Raw genomic sequence first — 17,549 nt, forward strand, 5'->3', positions numbered from 1 at the left:
GCTTTTAAAATTTAACCAGATTCTACTCCTATCCATTTTTATGTAACTGAGATGAGAATTTATCCTGTAATAGGCTATTTAAAATATTCTTCTAGATCTTTATCCAGTACAAATCAGCAGCAGGACTTGTGCTTTCATTCACTTAAGCAGCTTTGTTGTGAGTCCCAATACAGCTTTGATGTGCATTCAGATCGCTTTATGCATGAGAGAGAAGTAAACCAGGATGGTTTGTATCCTGCAGAGATGTTCTTACTGCATAATACTGGATAAAGAGGAAGATGTTCTTCCAAATTGCTTAGAAAGGGAGGTCAGGCCTACGGGACTGTTTTAAAGAGAATGCCTGGTCACATAAATCCAGGAGAGTGGTCAGAGCTGTGACTTGCAAGTGAAGAAGGTGCTTCCTTGCAGCAGGAAGCATGTGAGTCATTGTGAGACAGGATTCAAGACAAACCTCTCTGCCCTTAGCATTTTCTCATGCCTTCCTGAGTAGCTTCATAATGGACAGCTGACGTGTGTGTGTCTCTAGTGTCCTACGTGAGTTATACACGTTGGGTAAGAATCTTTCCAGGGAAGCAAAAATATGAGAGCAAAAATCCATTTACTGCTGGGTGCAGTCTTCTCCTTTGTAAAGATTACTGCAAATGTGGTTAAGTTACGCTAAGCATAACAGAGGCGTACTTCTTCAGTAACACGTCAAGATGTGATTTTGTCAGCATTTCCCCACTGAGTAGGTTTGACCATATTGGTGATAGGCATAACTTGAAGATCAGGCTTTCTGCCGAAGCACTGTGGCTAACTCAGCGGTTGACATTATTTCTTGGTAACTCAGGAAGAAGTTGATGTATTTGGGGAGGCTGTGCCGTGGGTTCAGTACTCCTTTGCCTTGGCTTAAGTTGTAGTATAGTACTGTTGAGCATCACTAGAAGGACTGGAACAACTCTTTTCAAAGAGGCTTGATTTTCATCTTGGACAAAATGAACTGTTAAATCTTTAAACAATAAGCATCCCTTCAGGATGTATGGCACATCCTGTTGTTAGAAGGAAACAGAAGTAGAAAATTCTTGTACTCTTGGATCATTTCAGAATTGATCCTCCACTAAGTTTTTTTGTTTTGTTTTGCTTTTGCTTTTGCTTTTTGTGGGATTACCGTAAGGTGATTCCCAGATGTGGGAAGAGGACAGGAAGAAAACACAATATGGCTGAATTGTAGCAAATTATAGCTTATTATAGCTTTGAGTTTTATATTGCAAGAAAGATAACAAATTAAAAATTCAGGAAGATTGTTCCACTTTTGTTTGTCTGTACGGATTTAGCACATTTGCAAGAGGTTCATTTGTGAATTTCTGTCCTTTTCAATACTGCTTCTCATGTTGAAGTCATAGTAGATCTCCAGTGATTTTAATTTTTTTTAGATTCCTCATCTTTTTCTCTTGCATTTTATTTCAGTTTAAAATTGAATTTCTAGCTATAAATTTAATTCATTCCCTAATCTAGCTGTATTTTATGTTTAAAATGATGGCTTTAAAAAACAAAACAAAGAAAACCTTCCTTTGTATAGCTCTAACTTTTAGTGTAAATGATAGTGGAATCCAGCTGTCATTTTGTAGCAATCAGCACATGTTTAACAAACTCCTTGTATGTTCTAAGCTTTTATGTCTTTTTTAACAAAAATGATCATGTCACTGTTCTTTTTTCCCCTGATATGATCATTCATGGCTTCATAACTCCCCTATCCATAAAACTGCACAATGTCTCTTCTGAGGAATAAACGTGGGATGTTATAAAGAGCAAGGCCTGACAGTATGAAACAGAATTTTAGCTCTTCAAATTCCTTAAGAAAAAATAAATAATTGATCCTTGCTGTTCTACTGCTTTTATTAATTTTATTGCCCCATTTTCCAAGGTTAGACCTGATTGTATATAAAAAGATAAAGTACAGTATCAATACTGTAAAGATGGTATGTGTGAAGATCATACTCTTTAATGTGGAATGACATATAGGGTCCAGTTCTTGCCTCGTGTAACAGTCATCAAAGCGTGCAGGCAGTTGTATGCTCTGGTGTGAACTGAGCGTGTCGCATTCCTCTTCTGCAGAATAGAAGTGCTTATGGACTTGTTCAGTATTGTTCTTTCTTCATTACAATCCAGTCTTTAAAGGCTGCACAAACCTTGATAGCAGAGAGCACTGGGGAAATATCCCCCTTCCATAGTTTTTTTAATACATTTATCAAATTCCGGAAATACTTGGTGTGAACTCAGCAAAAACTATCATCTTACTAATGGAGCTTAGCCATGTGGAGCCAACATTGATCAGCCACTTCCTTTTGTCACACAACTAAAGCAGAGGAAGAGTAGAGTTAATGCAGCTTGAAATCAAAAATATTTTTAAGTTATTCTGTTTTTGAAGTTGCAGAGAAAATGCAGAATGTAAGTTTTAAAGCCATTTTATCTGCAGTTCTTAAAATAATGCATAAGAGGAAAAAACTATTAGCTATTTCTCACAATGACTAGTTGTAGGATAAACTGTGTGTACAGCTGTGAACAGTACACTAGTATTTGCTAGGTATAATCTAGAAAATCTTCTGTGCCTTCCGTTTATGCAAACTGTTGGTTGTCTGCATGACTCACTGTCTTAGCATGCTTGCTGTCCTTTTGCTCAGATTAAGTTACAGGAAAGTACAGTCTTGCAGCAGTTACCAAATGTCTATGAAGGCTGAAGACTTCATGTGACTGCGTTTTCTTCAGATGGTTATTTTATGGAGAATCCATGTCATCTTGACAATCTCGGTTTATTGATATTAACATGAACACCAATCTTTTACTTGGTTACAAAGCTGGGAGAATGCTTTTAATTTATTATTCACATTTTTTTTTGTTTGTTTGATTGTTTGTTTTTCAAAGAAGAGAAGCTACATAGTGCTGGGTTTTCTTTTTCTACCGCAGTGTAGTTTGCAAATCTCTAAAATGTACTTACTCTGTGCTATTGCATTTGTATATACAAAGTGCTTTAAGTGTGAAATAAGCAATAACAAATGGGGATGGGAGATGCTTTTCCAGATGGGCACACCGATACTTCTTCAAAACTGCCCCATTGTTCAGAATTCCTCAGGTTCCTTTTAAAACTGAAGCTTATCTATGTCTCTTGTATCTTAGAAAAAATCTTGAAAGCGTGAACTAACCACAAGTTCAACTATACCTGCACGTGTTTGCACAGTACTTCTGAAATAGTAGCCCTGTCAAACACAGACCCATTTATCAACATAGTTGTTTCCTGAAATATCAGTGGTATAATTTGATGGAAGTGATGGAACAGTTTACAATGTTTATCATAATATAGAAAGCATACATGAAAAGTGAAAAGGCTGTCTTGAGTGGGTGAGCTGCGGCTCTCTTGAAAATGTTTGTGTTTGCGAAGAAGGGGCCAAACTAAAATTCCTCAGAGGACTGGATGGAAATTGGTGAAGGAGAACTAATCTGAGGAAGCTCAGTACAGCCCAGGAAGCACAGAAAATCTCATTTTATGTGCTTACTGAAAGAAGAAACCTATTTGTGGTGCCTTGAGTTAGGTGAGTGTAGAAGGGAGCTAGTTTCTCTTTCCTCACGTGGACTTTACTTTTGGTGTGACTACTCAATTTTGTATGAAATCAAAAACTGCATATATGACTCTAACTAGCATCACAGCCTAACAGCCTTTGGCAAAATAGTTTTCAAAATACTTAAGTGCTTTGGTGTTCACTTCAGGTGACATAGATTTGGGTTTATGACATAATGCATATTGAGCTTTTAAAACCTCTCAGCTGCACAGCTGCAACCTCCATTAATCCCAAAGAAAAATGTGTTCTGCTATTCATTAACTGCAGATGAGATTCCGTTTTTAGTAAGCTAAGCACATAAGCAGATGCCTAAATTTAGGAACATGTGCAGTTACAATCCATGGAATATTTTAATCACTTTATCTCCCTTTCTGCACTGGAGCTTACTTGCTATGTTTCTGGTCCTAAGGCTTGCTGTGGAACCTGGTTTATTCTGTTGACTTTGCAATGTGCTTTTTATATGTAGATTATATTGAGTTTACATCTTCCTATCTGTTTGTTGCCAGAGATATTTATACCCTTTAAGATCTGCCCTTAAAGATCTTTAAAGCTTTAGTCTAGTGCTTTGTTGCTAGCCTTCCAGATCTTACTCAGGAATTAGTCCTGTCTGACTCCACTTTCAACTCACAGAATCACAGAATATCCCGAGTTGGAAGGAACCCACAGGCATCATCAAGTCCAATTCCTGGCTCCTCACAGGACCACCCAAAAATCAGACCATGTGTCTGAGAGCGTTCTCCAAATGCTTCTTTTCTGGGGAGCCTATTCCAGTGCCCGACCATCCTCTGCGTGCAGAACCTTTCCCTAACCCCCAGCCTGACCCTCCCCTGTCCCAGCTCCATGCTGTTCTCTCAAGTCCTGTCTCTGTCCCCAGAGAGCAGAGCTCAGCGCCTGCCCCTCCCGCTCCCCTCGTGAGGGAGCTGCAGGCTGCCATGAGGCTTCCCCTCAGCATGCTCTGCTCTGGGCTGAACAAACCAGGGGACCACAGCTGCTCCTCATACATTTTGCTCTCAAGACCCTTCACCATCTTTGTCACCCTCCTTTAGACACTCTCTAAATGTTTTATGTCGTACTTATATGTGGTACCCAAAACTGCACACAGTACTTGAGGTGAGGCCACACCAGAGCAGAGCAGGACCATCCCTTCTCTCGACCAGCTGGCAGTGCTGGGCCTGATGCACTCCAGGATGCAGTTGGCCCTTTTGGCTGCTAGATGAGGTAAATCTCTGAGGTAAATCTTACAAAAAAAAAAAAAAAAAAAAGGTTCCACAGTAATTCAATTGTTTTATATCTGTTTACAGATAAAAATGCTTTTAAATACAGTAGTGTTATTGCAAAATACGAGGCCTTACATAAGTGATTTCATGTGTTTCCACTTCTTTCTTCAGAGGTAATAAGCAAGGAAAGTAATTTTCAGAAATTCAGCTTTATTACAGAGCATTGGCTATCTGTAGTCTCTATTTCTGACACCTGTCTGTTTCCTGGTTGCAAACTGGTCTCTCAGCCTTTCAGGAAAGAATCACTAATTTTTTCTTGTTTTGTTTTTTATTCCCTATCTGTCCTGTGTTGACACTAACTACAGATCATGCTGGAATATTAAGTTGAATCCTCCCAGGGTGGTTGTGCATTTCATATGTTGTTTGAGTCAGATTTGCCTTTTTTTTTTTTTTAAATTAGTGCTCCACTGCTCCTCATACTTTGTACAGACAGACTTTCTGTCAGTCTCTTTGAGGAACCCTGGCATCTTCAGTATGACTTACTGAGCTGTAAGCAGTGGTAGCAGAATTAAGCTGACTTGGATATTTTGTTTTTTTCTTAGTTGCCTTTCCATTAAAGTCATTTCATTGAGAGCAAAACTAGATTCTGATAAGGAGAATAAATTTAGCTTGAATATTCAAAACAGTAAAATTCACTTTTCAGCACAAATCAATATTAATGTTGGCACCTTGTCAGCGGTATTGTGATTTTGGGGGATTGAGAACTTAAGCAAAATAACCTTTCTGAGGAAAACTCCATCACTGTTATTGCACCTTTATCTTTTTGTTTTCTGAGTATGCTTTTCTTTATGGCTGATGCAGTGTTGCATCTTGCTGAGCTGCTTCTACCATTGTTTATCAGTGTTTTCATCATGCTGTGCAAATGAGGAGGCTATGTTTTTATTTCAGATATTTATTCATTTGGTAAAGGATTTATACTAGTGACCTGCATGGGATGAGCTTTCCAGGACAGGAATCGTCAAAGTGGAATCTTCCTCTGTGTATCTTCCCATGTGACAAAATTTAGATAAAGTCTTGACACTTTAAAAATCTTTATGAAGGTTCCATGACCCAATGCAAGTCTGGAATCTTTACTTGCCATAATATGGTCTCTGGCCAGAGGGTATAGACTGGCTAATAGACGAAGGGCAAATGAAGGGGAAAAGGATGAAAGGATCCTTCCTTACACAGAAAGCTGAAATGGTATTGCTTGCAGGAAATTGAATATAGATTTTCCAAGTGCTGGGAGCCAGGGTCTGAGGCCATTAGGCCTATGAATAAGTCTGCACTTAAAATCCAAAAGTATGAGCAGAGACAATCTAACACACAGAGTTGCTGTTTACTTCCTCACGATAGTTTCGAGAATCTGAAGGCTGCTGATGTCATGGGCAAAGTCAGTTCTTTTAGTTTCTCCAAAACCACAGTATTCTTTCTTAAAAGCATTTAGAAGTTTATCCCTTGTTTCAAAAAATTTAGTTGCTGAACATTCTGCCTAAATCCTGACATCATTTCTAACTCATTTTTCTTCTGTGAGCAACCTATTACACCTACGTTTAGCTTTGCTCAATTATTGATGTCTGCTTGTCTGTAGCTGACACAGAGGTATTTTTGCATATCGGGATATTTTTGCTGACTTACTGTCTATCCCTTCTCGTTACTGGCACTTACTCAAATCAGATATAAGGTTACATGGTACATTTTGTAAAACCATTCAGATACATGGAGGACACTTTTACAATGGCAAAGCTTTGATGTGAAATTGCTGCTCTTGTGGGAAGACCTGCAGTTGAATGAGGGGTAGAACCAAAACAAATCTTACAGTCTAGTAACAATAAAAATTATGTTTGAAACTTTCTCTGTAATTATTTTTGTAGCCATTTTCTGGCTTGATCCTTTTTCTGAATTGTAAACCTGTTCACAGTAACCTTTTTTAGGAAGAAAAGTGAAATCTGAATGAAGTGAGAAAAATGGGTGCTTCTTGATAAGCTTGAGAAGTTGTTATGGGAATATAGGTAACAATGTCGGCGTGCCTTTATATTGCAAGCTTGTTAATTCTGTTAGTCCTGTTTGTTGTTCTCAGCAATGCTAGTCTGAAGAAAGACTGCTTTTTAAGGTATGCAATATCCATATAAGTGTTTTTTTGTTTTTGTTTTTTTTTTTTTTTTTACAAAACTTACTAGTTCATTATGCAGAACCATATTCATGTGGTTGCTGTAGCATATGGCATTACACTGGAATTCCCAATTGTCATTAGGGATGGACCTTTCTGCTGCCATTTTCTGTTCAATATTTTGATCTGGGTTCTTTACTTCTTGGCCTTGTGGTAGCAGAAATTGTTAGTAATAGATAGAATGTTTCTATATAGTGGAAATGCAAGGAGAAGTGGTCATGAGAAATTATGAAAAATATATCACCACAGAGAGACAATGTAGCATTGATCATAAACTGGAGAAAACTTACGGAATGTACAGCTTAGGAAAATAAGTAAGAAGAGAAAAAAGGAAAATAAGTGTATTACTGGCAGCAACTGATAATCCAAATTATGAAACACAGAGGAGGATAAAGCACATGCAGTGAAGTAATGAACTCTTATTGTTCAGGGCTGTCTTTATGACCTCTTCTGTAAACCAAGTAGTTGCTAACTGTAAATGCTATTGGAAGAGAGGACAACTGATCTATTTTAAAGTTTAAAGGCTTCCACAGATAGATCATGATACAATACAAACAGCCATAGTGCCAATTATAGATTTAGATGCTAATTTGATTTAAAAATTTTGAAATTTATAGATGCTTTATTATCATTGTGCCTTAGCTACGACTGAAATTAGATAAGAATAGTGATATTCCTTAGCTTTTTAATCTACTAAATCCCAGCTGTTAATGTTATTACTTGGCATATTATTAACTAATCAGTTAAGGCCATCAGAAATTTGAAGCAGACACTGAAGTTCTGATGATCTTTCGTAAATCTTGATAAGGAAGCGTAAATGGGCAGGATCAGCATTTGCATGTCAGATATACAGGCAATATGTTGCATCAACATAAAATTATACTGGTAATAAAACTGAAGGCAGTCTTTTAAGGAAAGTTACTGCTGTGTACCATTGCATAATGGATGCATCAGTGCTGTTAGAGATGGCATTTTTAGTTCTGAGGCTAAGATATGCATTTGTTGGGGGGAAAAAACCCCTAGGTAATTAAATAATTACATTATGCAAATAGTAATTATATAATTATATTTTGCCAAGGTACTTAAAAACTACTACCATCACAGCTGGATAAAATAGTCTTCATTTCTTTCCTTTGATGACTTAAGAATTCTGTTGTAAGTTAAGTGGTTGTCCTGTACCACCCTGGAAATAATTGCATTTTCATGGTGGGCAGCATGATTCCTTTGCCCTGATTAGCTGTTATCAAATGATGCCATAAATACGCTTGGTGATAATGAAGAAAAGCCTTTCCTGGATTCTTTGCCATCTGATCAGATTTTTTGTTATCTTGTTCTCTGAGTACCAGTTGTATTAGTTGCATTATGAAAACTGCCAGAGAAAAATGTTTATTGAGGGAAAACTAACAAAATAAACATAGGTTATAAATAGGTAATGAAGGAATGGAGAGGAGGGAAAGGGATACGGTAGTATACTATAGTAATTGAGATCAATAAGTTAAATGCGTAGCTAAGGTCTGTCTTGTCTTTTCTTGTTGCTTCTAACAATTGCTTGCCCACAGTTCCTTGGTAATAGTGATGGATAAGCATTTCTGTTTTCTGTTTGTTCATTGTATACCATCTGAAGAAAGCATTATTTTACTGCCAATTAACATAAACATTTAATTACTGACCTGGGTATTGGGAAACAAAGACCACAAACATTTAAACACTTGGGGAAGACAACTTTTCTCCTCCTTTTCCCAGACTCAGCATCACTTCAGACTCCTCTCCAGTCCCCTTGTTACTTCTGTCAAACTCATTCAATCCCTTCAGCGAGGCAACAGATGGCAAAGGAGGCACAAAAAAAAAATAATCAGTGCACAGCAGTTACTCTCAGCTGCAACTTGTTTCTCACCCTTCTCTTCCACTGCTCCTTCCTTCTTATGTGTTTGCTATGCTCTGGTATGAGCTTATTCATGGGCTTCAGGCCCTCTGGGGGTGTACCTGCTCCGCTGTGGAGCACCTCCTACTGCTCTGATCTTGGTCTTTTCTCATTCCCTTGTTTCCGCCATTGTTCTTTTTGTTGTTCCCTTGTACCTTTGTTCCCCCACCCTTGTTGTTTTCTGCCTTTTTTAAAATATGTTTTCACAGAGGTGCTGCCAATTCACTGAATGGCATAACTCTGGTCAGTGATAGGGCTGCTGGGGAGCCACATGTGCCTCACACAGGGCAGCACCTGACCTCCTCCACCTCCTGCAGCCCCCCACCAAAAAACCTTGCTGTTTGTACCCAATATGCTAGCAAAGGCTTTAGGGTTGTGGGTATGTGTTTCTTTACAAGGGTAGAGTTAATGTAAGTTCATTCTTTCTTCAGTTGCTAATAAAAGTGTATTTTGTTACTAGGAGAGAATTGGTTTCATGTCACATTTTCATCAGTATCTTCTGATTCCGTGTCTCTGACATACGATGTAAAGAGCGATAGAAAGAGGACAATGAGTACTCATGTTGGATACTGCCATCAGTGAGGTCAAATGAAGCAATACATTTTGTATTAAGATTAATGGCATAACTAGTAAACATGACCCATAAAGTATGAGCTAAAGACACAGATACTTAGAGAAAACAAACTATGAGTTTTTTGGACTTGTTAAACAGTGTGTGACCAAACCCGTACTGATCCCATGACCAGCTTTGGGAAGGAGAAGCTTTGGGAAGGAGACATCCACAGCTCAGGTATACAGCTAGCTGACATCTGTGTAATTCATTAAATCAATCGATTTAGGGGCAAAGTGTCAGCCTGCCAAGAGTTAATACTGGCCTTATGTCTGTGTATACTGCTCTTCTTTGCATGATGTGGAAAGTCAATGTAGCGAAGAAAGACCCAATGTTAACATTTACAGCAATATGCTGTGGATGATAAGCTTTCTTCCCACAGGAAAAATGGAACTGATCTTTCCTTCTTAGTAATAACTGAGCAGATAAGTGTGCCTACCTTAGTATTGCTTTAGGCAGTACTACTTACTGGCTCACCATTGAGCCTTAGCTTCCCATCATCATTCTGTAATGGTAGAAACAAGCGGTAAGAAGAACTGGCTGTGAGACTGCAGTCACTTTCTGTTTTCAGAGACTAAGATATAAAATACGCTAGTGGAGTAGTTGAAAGGCAGCTCATGGTCTTATAATAATTGTTTTTATTTCTTGTGAGAGACTGACTGAATAAAGGCACTTCCCCAAGGGTTTTCGGCCAAATAAAGGAAAGAAAGGCTTTGTCATCAGAGATGCATGCTTAATTCCATTGATTGAAATTCTAATTGAAGGTTCTTGGCAATGCATTTTTCCTGTAGCACAATATATTGAAATAATGTTTATTTAGCATACAAAAAGTGGCTGTGTTTAGCAATGTTTTTTTAGACCTTGTAAACTACATTCACAGATATCCATCACTTGAGAATCTTAGTCTTGCAGATACAACCTAGATTTTACTGAATGCTTTTTCAATCAGAAAGCAGCAAGAATAAGGAGATACTCTCAGCCACAAAATCTTTAGATAAAATCAAGCAGATGTGTGAGTACAGTTCTGTGAAGACAGTTGTTGCTGGGATGGCCATCCATCCATGGAAAATTATAATTGGATCTCCCCTTATCTGCAGTTACAAATGCATATGCCATGCACTGCTCTTACAGTGAATCTCAGTTTTATTTGGACCTCTTTTGGGGCATAGATGTGCGGTTGGCATGTGGGTGTATCCTACATCAGTCAGTTGTCTGCCATATGTATAATTATAAATATAGATGTTAAAGACTTCAGAAAAATTGTGCTTGACTTGGAGAAATCCAGATTAATGGCACTTTTCCTTTAGAATCATAGAATCACTAAGGTTGGAAAAGACCTTAAAGATCATCTGGTCAACCATTACCTGGGAGGAGGTGAGGAGTGGTTATTGACCTCACCACTGGCAGCCTGGCAGTGAGTGGCTGCTCCTGTTGTTCCCTGCTCGTGAAGAACCACCCTCACAGTAATGTCAAGGCTTTTTTCTGCCTCGAATGTGTTAATTCTGTATGGACATTAGAAAAAAGTGTCACTCCTGTACATTAATGTTTTAATAGATGAAAAATAAATACCAAGGTTATTTGTGGGAGTAACATTTTGTTAGCAGGAGTCAGGGACTCAGGCTAATCAGCATAGAAAGTCCAGGGAAAAGGGAAGATTGCATGTGAAGCTTAAAGCTTTCCACCTGTTAAGTGGCAGCACAGGTTTGTGGGCTTGTCATGCAGAACCTTTATCCTCTGGATGTGTCCTTTTTTTTGTTTGATTGTTTTGTTTGTTTGTTTTTGTTTTGTTTTGCTTGTTTCTTTAACTTTTTCTTATTAAAATCAATGTTATTTCACCACACCAGTCTCCGTGTCCCCCAAACGCAAGTTGTTTATCCTTCCTACCTTTTGGAAAAGCTCATTCTGTAGAATTCATGTCTAGTAGTGCTCATGTGACTGTAAATCTGTAAATGTGACCATACCTTGAATCCTGTTTGCTGTAAAGTCTCTGTTTCAGTAGAAAACTTAGGTATGTGTTTAACACACAAGCTAAATACTTGCATAGTTTTTTTGACTAGCATGTATGTGTATGCTCTTGAAAAGTGCTGAGCAACGGTAATTTCTACTGGCTGCACCTGATCTAAGCATCTCTTAAGATGTGAAGAAAGTTTGTGACGTTATTCGTGTAAATTCAAGTTGGTTTTGTGGAAGTCACTTAGTAGTCAACAGAGGTGTCTATGGCTTTCCCAGTGCTATGATTTCTGGACTGGTATTTAAAAGCTATTCTGCATTTCTCAAGTTAGGATCTTCTATAAATGATCTGAATTTATTAAGTTTTCTTAATTTCCATTGCAGACTTTGATTTAAACCGCAATCTCTACTTTGTAACATTTATGTGGCCTGACAGAGTAGTTTCCGTGTTTGACTGAGGATTTGGCATGTATTTCATCTTGAAGAAATGGAGCTGATTCCGGGATTCAGGTTGTACAACGGTACTTTGACAAGTAAAGAAACATTCTGTATTTACAGAGATCAGAATCTAATGCAGGAAAACAAGTGTCATTAGTTTCCCGCCAGTACTGTTTGGGCAAAAAGGAAAATATCTTGAATGAATCAAACAACTAACTTAATCTCAATTTATGATTTTGTATTTTGGGTTCTATTTAGTAAGAGATCAAAGAAAGTGGTTCTTGGCATACTTCAGGAGTCACGATTCTAGTGGTGTATACTGTTACTACATAAACCGTTCTCTTTAAATGTTTTTATGTAGCTAGATTTAAGCCAACTGGTCAGGTCTGTAGGTGACTGTGAGTGCTGAGAATGATATAATACTGGCTCTGGACATGGTGTCAGTGAAGTTTCTGCCTCTTGGACACATTTGACAGTTATCTGAAGATTTGCTTTTATTGTCCTAATTCTCTGTGTGACCAGTATTAGTGAGTTATGATTTGTGAATACAGCTTGAGAAATAAGAGTTTTTATTTAGTTGGTTAGTGGATATGGAGACTATTCATAATTCAGACATCCAGAAAACGAAGGCATTTTTTCTTTGTGAGACGCTATTTACGATGACAAATCAGGGTCAAGTAAGGCATTTGGTATTTCTTTAATAGTGTACTGTATATTAGAAACTGTTTGCAGAGACAACGTTCTTTTGGTTTGATTGTATGGTCACCTGAATACCCACCCACCGGTGGGCTGTCTGTCTGGATGAGATGGTGTTGTTATAAGTCACCTTGAATTAGACCTCTTGGGCAATTATATATACTGAGAAGGAATGCTGTGATTTCATTGTACCAGAACTCATAAGTTAAGATCTGGGCATATCACTTCCCGTCTTCTCTTCTAGTATAGCAGCCAGAGATGTAGCCTTGTGGAACAAAAACATTTTTATAATTACATAACTATTGCCGAGTAAAGATTCTAGTACCATCATTGCACACATCTAAGTACAGACCAAAAATTCGTATAGACTGGATTGGTAAACCGGACTATAAAAATAAAAAATAATATATAAAAATATGGTGTGACTGAAACTGGTTTGCTATGTAAACGCGGATGCCAAGTGCAGCGAGTTTTTTCTCTATGCTGACTCCGTAGTTTCAAAGAACTTACCTAATACAGATTTCAGCAGCTATGTTGTGTATCCTGCACAGACTCTTTCTTTGTATTTCCCTTCAAAATTTTACCCTTTTCCTAGCATGATAATTCAGGCTGAAATCAAATAATTCACCTTTGCATATAAAACAAACCAAACAAAAACAAACAAACAAAAAATGTCTGATAAGAATTCTTTTGGATTCATTTAGAGATTTTTATTTTAATTTTTAAGTCATTTAGAGTTGTCAGTCCCACCCTTCACTCTTACTGTGATGATAAATAATTGTTTTTAACTTAGCTGTATTTTGAATATTAAATTTTGAGCCTCAACTACTAACAGTTCTACTGCCCCTAGAGATTTGTGAGGGCATGGTACGTGAAGACTTACAGGCTGCAATAAGCTGGCAGTATTTGCTGTTCTGTGTGGTGTTCTCCCAAAAGTTATACCTTTTAAAGTAGTGTGCACTAGAGCCTGTTGGAATGAAAGTCTAAAACTGTTTGTTTTTGTCTTTGTTTTTTGTAGAAGCTCCACCAAAACTGGAAGAAAATCCTGCTGAGGCATTTACCGACTCATCTCTCTTTGCTCACTGGGGCCAGGATCTCAGTCCTGAAAACAGACGTATTGCACTTAAACAATTTCAGTATTACGGCTACAATGCTTACCTGAGTGATCGCCTGCCACTGGACAGGCCCCTGCCTGACCTTAGACCTAATGGGTAAGTGCTGTAGTTAACCCCAGCATTGTGGATCCCTGAGTTCAAGTCTTAACTCTTCTTCACCTGATAGTCTTATGTTGTATGATCGCATAGAAGGTAAGTTACATAGGATGGCCATAATGAGTCATTTATATGAAATATAAGAAGGTTGGAAGTTTCAAACGTCCCCTGAAATGCTGAAATACCCATATTAAGTCCTATTAAAATCCCACTAAGTACCCTCTAAGTTCCCCAAGTTCTTTTGGAATCTTAATGTCACCTACAATTCACTTTAAATAGTGTTTTATTGCTAAAAGAGTAACATTTCTTATGTTAAATTTCAGTTTTATCACAAGATCTGACTAGAATAGGAAAAACATAAGAAATTCTCTTTTAGAAAGCCCAGGACTGTATGATAACGATCAGAAAGCAGATGAGATTGGTGAGCTCTGATGGTGCAATATGCAGTTTAGTGAAGCAGTGTATACCAGCTGAAAGCCCAAGGAGCCTCCAGCTTTCACTGAGCTCTTCTCTGCTACGAAGTGTGCATGCCAGGCAGGGTAAACATGTCCATTGTTACTCCATGAGGCTTTGTTGATGTGGATTGGACCAGGGGAATGAACAGCCTTCCCTTTAAGGCATTTGAGTCCTGGTCTGGTAGGACCATTACAGAGACAGTTAACATTCAACTGTTTTTCAGCCTTGGTTGATACATCTTTTCATTTGAAAAAACCTAGCATCTCTGGGGATGGGGATGTGGGTGGAAGGAAAACTGCTTTTTTTGCAGCTCATTAAAAAAAATCGTTAAAATAAACATGATGGGCACTCACTGAATTGAACCAGTAACCAAGATGTGAAAGGTGTTTTAGCTTCTTGCCAATCCCAAGCGCAATCCAGCTGTGATCTTATTTACTACTTTTAACCAAATGTTTTAATAACCAGTGCAATAAACAGTACATTTTACCGTATATTGAGTTGTTGGTATTAGTGAAAAGATATGAATGCCATTCCAGACTACAGTTTAGCAATTTTAAGTATATCTATAATTTATATTATGAAATATCACATTTTAGAAATATGTATGTTGTAGATTTGCTGAAATATAACAGCCTTAAGGAAATCAAGGTCCAAGAAATTATATTTTGATTAAATTAGTTTAACACTGTCTGTATGCACAATCTCTTTTTTTTTTAATTGTAAACTAATTTAGAGGAAAAATAAATCTCCTGTGACTAACAAGACAGTGACAGAAGTGTGTCAGTTCTTATATCTCTTTTGAGATGATTCTCCTGAATGATTTCAGCCTAAATTTTTTATAACTGTGGGTATAAAAAATTAAAAAGACACAGTAAAGGAATGTTACTGTAGCTGAAAGAAATAAATTAGGGTTGGGATTTTAGAAGAAACTCCAGTTTGAAATGAATCATGATCCTAATTTCTGTGAAAATTTTGATTCTTAGTTAACTATCTGCAAAAAACATGTTAGACTTTACAATATGTTTATAGAGTCATGCACACAAAATAATGGCTTGGTAATGATAGCTCAGGAAGACATTTTTTCCCCCCACCCTTTATCATGGTTCAGGCGTGAGTGGGTAATCTGGTGCTAAATCTGGTTGCAGCAGGCAGGCTACGACTTGGTTGCCGTCACGGAGACGTGGTGGGACCGCTCCCACGACTGGAGTGCTGCAATGCCTGGCTATCGGCTCTTCAGGAGGGACAGGCAGCACAGAGGGGGTGGTGGCGTGGCTCTCTACATTAGAGAATCTTTTGATGTTGATGTTGTGGAACTCCAGGCTGGGAATGATAAGGTTGAATCCCTGTGGGTTAGGATCCGCGGGAAGGCCGGCAAGGCTAGCTTCCTGGTTGGGGTCTGTTATAGACTGCCGAACCAGGATGAGGAGACGGATGAGGAGTTTTATAGGCAACTGACAGAAGTTGCAAAATCGTCGGCGCTTGTCCTCGTGGGGGACTTCAACTTCCCGGACATAGCCTGGAAACACAACACGGCACAGAGAAAGCAGTCTAGGAGGTTTCTGGAGAGCGTGGGAGATAGCTTCCTGACGCAGCTGGTCAGTGAACCTACCAGGGGTGGTGCCCCGCTAGACCTTCTCTTCACAAACAGAGAAGGACTGGTGGGAGATGTGGTGGTCGGAAACTGTCTTGGGCAGAGTGACCACGAAATGGTAGAGTTCTCTATTCTTGGCGAGGCCAGGAAGGGGACCAGTAAAACTGCTGTATTGGACTTCCGGAGGGCTGACTTTGAGCTGCTCAGGACGCTGGTTGGCCGAGTCCCTTGGGAGGCGGTTCTGAAGGGCAAAGGAGTCCAGGAAGGCTGGGCGCTCCTCAAGAAGGAAATCGTGACGGCACAGGAGCGGTCCGTCCCCACGTGTCCAAAGACGAGCCGGCGTGGAAGAAGACCGGCCTGGCTCAACAGAGAGTTGCGGCTGGAGCTTAGCAGAAAAAAGAGGGTTTATAATCTTTGGAAAAAAGGGCGGGCCACTGAGGAGGACTACAAGGATGTAGCGAGGCTGTGCAGGGAGAAAATTAGAAAGGCCAAAGCTCATCTGGAGCTCAACCTGGCTACTGCCGTTAAAGACAACAAAAAATCCTTTTACAAATATATCAACGCGAAACGGAGGACTAAGGAGAATCTCCATCCTTTACTGGATGCGAGGGGAAACCTAGTTACTAAGGATGAGGAAAAGGCTGAGGTGCTTAATGCGGCCTTTGCCTCAGTCTTTAGCGGCAATACCGGTTGTTCTCTGGATACCCAGTGCCTTGAGCTGGTGGAAGGGGATGGGGAGCAGGATGTGGCCTTCGCTATCCATGAGGAAATGGTTGGCGACCTGCTACGGAGCTTGGATGTGCGCAAGTCGATGGGGCTGGATGGGATGCACCCGAGGGTACTGAAAGAACTGGCGGAGGAGCTGGCCGAGCCGCTTTCCATCATTTATCGGCAGTCCTGGCTATCGGGGGAGGTCCCAGTTGACTGGCGGCTAGCCAATGTGACGCCCATCTATAAGAAGGGCCGGAGGGCAGACCCGGGGAACTATAGGCCTGTCAGTTTGACCTCAGTGCCAGGAAAGCTCATGGAGCAGATTATCTTGAGGGCCATCACGTGGCACTTGCAGGGCAAGCAGGCGATCAGGCCCAGTCAGCATGGGTTTATGAAAGGCAGGTTCTGCTTAGCGAACCTGATCTCCTGATGAGGGAAAGGCTGTGGATGTGGTTTACCTTGACCTCAGTAAGGCTTTTGACACAGTTCCCCACAACATTCTCCTCAAGAAACTGGCTGCTCGGGGCTTGGACTGGCGTACGCTTCGCTGGGTTAGAAACTGGCTGGATAGCCGGGTCCAGAGAGTTGTGGTGAATGGAGTCAAATCTGGTTGGAGGCCGGTCACTAGTGGTGTCCCCCAGGGCTCGGTACTGGGGCCGGTCCTCTTTAATATCTTTATCGATGATCTGGATGAGGGCGTCCAGTGCACCCTCAGTAAGTTTGCAGATGACACCAAGCTAAGTGCGTGTGTCGATCTGCTTGAGGGCAGGAAGGCTCTGCAGGAGGATCTGGATAGGCTGGAGCGATGGGCTGAGGTCAACTGTATGAAGTTCAACAAGGCCAAGTGCCAGGTCCTGCACCTGGGGCGCAACAACCCCAAGCAGAGCTACAGGCTGGGAGATGAGTGGCTGGAAAGCTGCCTGGCCGAGAGGGACCTGGGAGTATT

At 39.8% G+C, this 17,549-nt stretch overlaps 1 protein-coding gene across 13 annotated transcripts in view; it reads left to right on the forward strand.

Annotated features, from left to right (window-relative positions):
* GALNT18 (polypeptide N-acetylgalactosaminyltransferase 18) overlaps positions 1-17,549 on the forward strand; it is a 317,660-nt gene that overhangs the window by 181,316 nt on the left and 118,795 nt on the right. For 11 of the 13 annotated variants that reach the window (XR_013951621.1, XM_080593302.1, XM_080593305.1 and 8 more), the window contains one exon: positions 13,653-13,845. Coding sequence is in view for 12 of the 13 variants with exons in the window: in XM_080593302.1 (XP_080449428.1) it covers positions 13,653-13,845 (193 nt within the window). In the remaining variant the exon portion in view is untranslated. Of the gene's footprint in view, positions 1-11,884; positions 12,034-13,652; positions 13,846-17,549 lie in introns of those variants that run through there. The other 2 variants (XM_080593312.1, XM_080593313.1) reach the window with 2 other exon arrangements.

The sequence above is a fragment of the Anser brachyrhynchus genome (genome assembly GCF_964034855.1).
Source record: "Anser brachyrhynchus genome assembly, chromosome: 5".
NCBI classification, from domain to species: Eukaryota; Metazoa; Chordata; class Aves; order Anseriformes; family Anatidae; genus Anser; species Anser brachyrhynchus.